This window comes from Carlito syrichta, unplaced genomic scaffold (assembly GCF_000164805.1).
Source record: "Carlito syrichta isolate Samal-C Ts95f unplaced genomic scaffold, Tarsius_syrichta-2.0.1 Scaffold111595, whole genome shotgun sequence".
Taxonomy (NCBI): Eukaryota; Metazoa; Chordata; class Mammalia; order Primates; family Tarsiidae; genus Carlito; species Carlito syrichta.
The window spans coordinates 63,758-68,473 of NW_007055691.1; the positions used below are offsets into that span (position 1 = coordinate 63,758).

At 55.4% G+C, this 4,716-nt stretch overlaps 1 protein-coding gene across 1 annotated transcript in view; it reads left to right on the plus strand.

Moving 5' to 3' along the window:
- KRT8 (keratin 8) overlaps positions 1-4,716 on the plus strand; it is a 9,825-nt gene that overhangs the window by 3,521 nt on the left and 1,588 nt on the right. Inside the window, exons 2-8 of the mRNA XM_008070386.1 lie at positions 659-867; positions 2,022-2,082; positions 2,455-2,550; positions 3,063-3,227; positions 3,557-3,682; positions 4,260-4,480; positions 4,632-4,690. Of these exons, the coding sequence (XP_008068577.1) occupies positions 659-867; positions 2,022-2,082; positions 2,455-2,550; positions 3,063-3,227; positions 3,557-3,682; positions 4,260-4,480; positions 4,632-4,690 (937 nt within the window). The remainder of the gene's footprint in view (positions 1-658; positions 868-2,021; positions 2,083-2,454; positions 2,551-3,062; positions 3,228-3,556; positions 3,683-4,259; positions 4,481-4,631; positions 4,691-4,716) is intronic.

Sequence of the window (4,716 nt, forward strand, 5' to 3'; positions counted from 1 at the left end):
CACGGATTCGAGACCCACCTGGGCAACTTGGCGAGACCTCATCTCTACAATAAATCAAAAAAAGTAACCAGGTGTGGTAGCGCACGCCTGTAGTTCCAGCTACTTGGAGGGCTGAGGCGGAAGGATCGCTGGAGCCCAGCAGGTTGAGGCTGCGGTGGCCGGGAGCAGCCACTGCACTCCAGTCCGGGCGACAGAGTGATACTCCACCTAGGAAAAAAAGAAAAAAAAAATGTAGGGCAACCCCCTCAGGTCCCCTCCCACTCTGAGAGCTTTTCTATCCTCTCAATAAATTCTGCTTTCTCAAAAAACAAATTTTTATTTTTATTTTATTTTATTTTTTTTGAGTTGGAGTCTCACTCTATTTTTTATTGAACTGTAATATACAATATAAATAAGACCTGTCTGTTTTGCAAATGCAGCTTTAGTGACTCTCCAGTTGCCTCCATTCACCCATAACCTCCTGCTCCTAAATTGCTCTTCCCTACTCACCATTTCACCTAGTCATGGGTAATTCTTCTAGAACAGCCAGCTGGCTCCCTGAGTTCTGGAGGCCTCACTGCTTGGGGAGTGGATTAGGGGAAAAAACAGTGCCTACTTTCCTCCGGACCCTGAGCTCTGGTTGGAAGTGAACCTTTCTGGCCTTTCCTCCCTCGTCCAGGTGCGGTTCCTGGAGCAGCAGAACAAAATGCTGGAGACCAAGTGGAGCCTCCTGCAGCAGCAGAAGACGGCCCGTAGCAACATGGACAACATGTTCGAGAGTTACATCAACAACCTCCGGCGGCAGCTGGACACTCTGGGCCAAGAGAAGCTGAAGCTGGAGGCAGAGCTGGGCAACATGCAGGGCCTGGTGGAGGACTTCAAGAACAAGTGAGGCCCCGTCCACCCACGGACTCCACCCTCGGGACCAGAGGCCTCAGCCCCTGTGGCCTTCTGCTTGTGGACGATGCAGGCTCGTGTAATTAGGGTGCCCATTGATCAGGTTTGCTCAGGACGGTCTGTTTAAGCCCCACTGTCCTGGCATAATTGTGTATGTGTTTTCTTTTTTTTTTAAATTGTGTCAGAGTCTTACTCTGTTGCCCAGGCTGGAGTGTAGAGGCATGCTCATGGCCACTGCAGCCTCGACCTGCTGGGCTCAGGCGATCCTTCTACCTCAGCCTTCCAAATAGCTGGAAATATAGGCATGTACCACCACACTCAGCTATTTTTTTGATTTATAGTAGAGACGAGGTCTCGCCAAGTTGCCCAGGCTAGTGTCGAACCCGTGGGCTCAGGCAGTCCTCTCACCTCGGCCTCCCAAAGTGCTGGGATCATAGGCGTGAGCCACTGCACCTGGCCTTGCATAATTGTTATAGTACCTACCCTTTCACCTCCTTTCAATCTCACAAGTATCTGGATTTAGACAATTTTTTCTTTGTGAATCTGAGACTTACTCTGTGGCCCAGGCAAGAGTGCAGTGTTATGATCATGACTCACTGCAGCCTTGACCTGGGTTCAGGTGATCCTTCTGCCTTAGCATCCCCAGTAGCTGGCGACTACAGGTGTGCGCCATCAGGCCTGACTCATTTATTAATTTTTTTGTAGTGACGAGGTCTTGCTATGTTGCCCAGGCTTGGACAACAAGTTATGTGTTTATGTAGTAAGCCTAAGATGGGAGAGGTAGATAGCAAACAGGCCTCACTTTTATACTTACAGCTCTGATCTCTATGTATTCTTGACCCCTGACCTCTAGCAAACTCCAGAAAGTTTTGTCTGAGGTCTCATGTCAGGCCATGGGGCTAACCTTCCCAAGATGCCCAATCCAATATGTTCATGGGTTTGGAGGGAGATTTCCTGGGCCTCTCTGCTGGCTGAGGACGGGGAGGCAGTGGAGATAGGGTAGCTGGTGAAGACAGAAGGACCAGCCCTCTCACACCCTGCATCTCCATGAACGGAATTTTCTAGATCCTCTTGCCTTCCTCAGAAGATCCAGGGCCGCCTCCCCTTTGCCTTCATCCTCTGATTCTGAGTCTTTTCCTCACCAGGTACGAGGATGAGATAAACAAGCGCACAGAGATGGAGAATGAATTTGTCCTCATCAAGAAGGTGAGGGAATCTCTCTTCACCATCCAGACACAGGGCTTAGAGACTTAGACAAAGAGGCTTTCTGGGTTCTGTCCCTCAATGTTGCTAAGTAATGGGACACGCTCTTTTAGCCCAACTCAATATATGAGTGCCTTCTAGAGGTATGGCACAGAAAGGAAGTCAAAGGCAGAGTGGTAGTTGGGTGCATTTGGCCAGAACTCTGGACGTCATATTGGGACGTGGTTAAGAAGAAGGAGAGGTCTGGCCATGGAAGGCTTTCTGGAGGAGAAGGTGGAAGAGGGGATCCTGCAGGAAGCAGAGGCTGGTAGGCTTTGGGGAGCCCCTCGCCTGGGGTGGGTGAGGCCACACAGCTCAGGCCCCCCCTCCCCCCAGGATGTGGATGAAGCTTACATGAACAAGGTGGAGCTGGAGTCTCGCCTGGAGGGGCTGACTGACGAGATCAACTTCCTCAGGCAGCTGTATGAGGAGGTACGTTCGTGGGGGCTGGAGCGTGAGGGTCCCCCGCCCCGCCAGCACCCCCTCCCTGGGGCCCAGCCCCCAGCGCACCAGTGGATGAGGGCCCACGGCTGGAGAATGACCGCTGCTAATACACACCCAGCTAATATTCCATATGCTGTTCCTGTGCGAGGGAGGTTTATTGCCCCATTTCACAGATGAGAAAATACAGAGCGGTGGTCCTGCTGCCACTGTCCCTACAGCCCAGTCTTTGAGTTGTGTCGGGTCCCATTGTGTACTTAGTATTGGAGTCTTCCCTTGGGTTGGCCACTCAAAGCCGGTTTCCTTTCCTCCTTCCGTCCATGTTTCCGGTCTTTGACCCAGCTTCCTTCAGAGACACTGGAATGTGGTTGCCTTTCCCCAGCCCCGACTCCCCCTGCTCCTCTCTTCCCATTGCCCTGTCTTACCCCAAGGGACGCTGTTCTGCAAGAGGGGGCCCCTTGTGTGTAGGGCCAGAGCCTCACCCCAGCCCCTTCCCCCGACAGGAGATCCGTGAGCTGCAGTCCCAGATCTCGGACACATCCGTGGTCCTGTCCATGGACAACAGCCGCTCCCTGGACATGGACGGCATCATTGCCGAGGTCCGTGCCCAGTACGAAGAGATCGCCAACCGCAGCCGGGCCGAGGCCGAGAGCATGTACCAGACCAAGGTGAAGAGCAGGGTCACTAGGTCGCCCTCCCCTTCTGGACAGTCTGTGCCCTAGTCCATGAGGAGGCAGCAGGGTGGCAAAGGCCCCTCTGCCCGCAGTGAGCCGGGCCTGCGGAGTGAGGGTCTGGAGGTCTGGAAGGTGCCCTTCAGGGGTGTGCATGCATGTGTGCGTGTGTGCACGGTGCATGCATGTGTGCGTGGTGTAGGGGATGGGGCTCCGATGACCTGTGCTCTGCTGGCCTGGGAGATGGGGCACTCTGCTGCGGGTGGAGAGCGTCTTGGGGGGCGGGGGTCCCCTCTGAATCCTCACTCCCTGTCTGGCCCCTGCAGTACGAGGAGCTGCAGACGCTGGCCGGGAAGCACGGGGATGACTTGCGTCGCACCAAGACGGAGATATCCGAGATGAACCGGAACATCAGCCGACTGCAGGCTGAGATCGAGGGTCTTAAAGGCCAGGTACGGCCAGGCTGGGGGTGGGAGAGGCTCCCTCCGGTAAGAGGAGACAATAGGGAGGTGTGAGGGACCTGGGGGTCAGCTGGGGGCTAGGAAGGGCATTCTAGACCAGGGCTTGGAGTTGGGAGGGGCAGCCATGGTCCAGCTTCTCAGACTGCTCCTGGGAAACCAGGGGCGCTGAGCAAGTCAGGTGAAAGGATGCTGGGGCAGCAGGCTGGGTCCTGGGTGCACCCCCAAGCCTGCTTTGTTTAATCCATCTTATGTATCAGGGTGTGGGCTCTGCTGCTTTAAGGAAAGCGTAGAATCCAGAGATGCAGTCCAGTGAGGGTGGGGGGACCTCGGACCTCTCAGTATCACTGGTAAGGGGGACCCCTACAGTGTCACAGGTGAGAAGTGTGTGGAAGAGAAGTGTCCAGAAGCTGCTCATATTTTCCTGTCATGGTAGTATCTTTTTTGAGCTGGGTGGGGGTCAGTCAGTCTGGGTTGGGGTGGGGGGGTCCCTAAAGCAGGGGAGAGAGAGGGTGAGTTCAGGGGTGGAGGCACAGACTCTAGCTGCTTACCTGTCCCTCCTCCTCGACAGAGGGCTTCCCTGGAGGCTGCCATCGCAGATGCAGAGCAGCGTGGGGAGATGGCCGTTAAGGACGCCAACAACAAGCTGGCCGAGCTGGAGGCCGCCCTGCAGCGGTCCAAGCAGGACATGGCGCGGCAGCTGCGCGAGTACCAGGAGCTCATGAACGTCAAGCTGGCCTTGGACATCGAGATCGCCACCTACCGAAAGCTGCTGGAGGGCGAGGAGAGTCGGTGGGTGTGGGGCTCTCTAACTGCACCTGTCTCCCGTCCCTGGGACCTGGGATCGGCCGGTGGGGGTTGTTTTGGCCCTTGGGACTTGGGTCCTGCTCTGGGACATGAAGGGCCAGGAGCTGGTCCTGACATCCCCTGTGTCTGGGTGCAGGCTGGAGTCTGGCATGCAGAACATGAGTATCCATACCAAGACCACCAGTGGCTATGCAGGTGAGTGTCCTGGGCCCTGGGGGTGG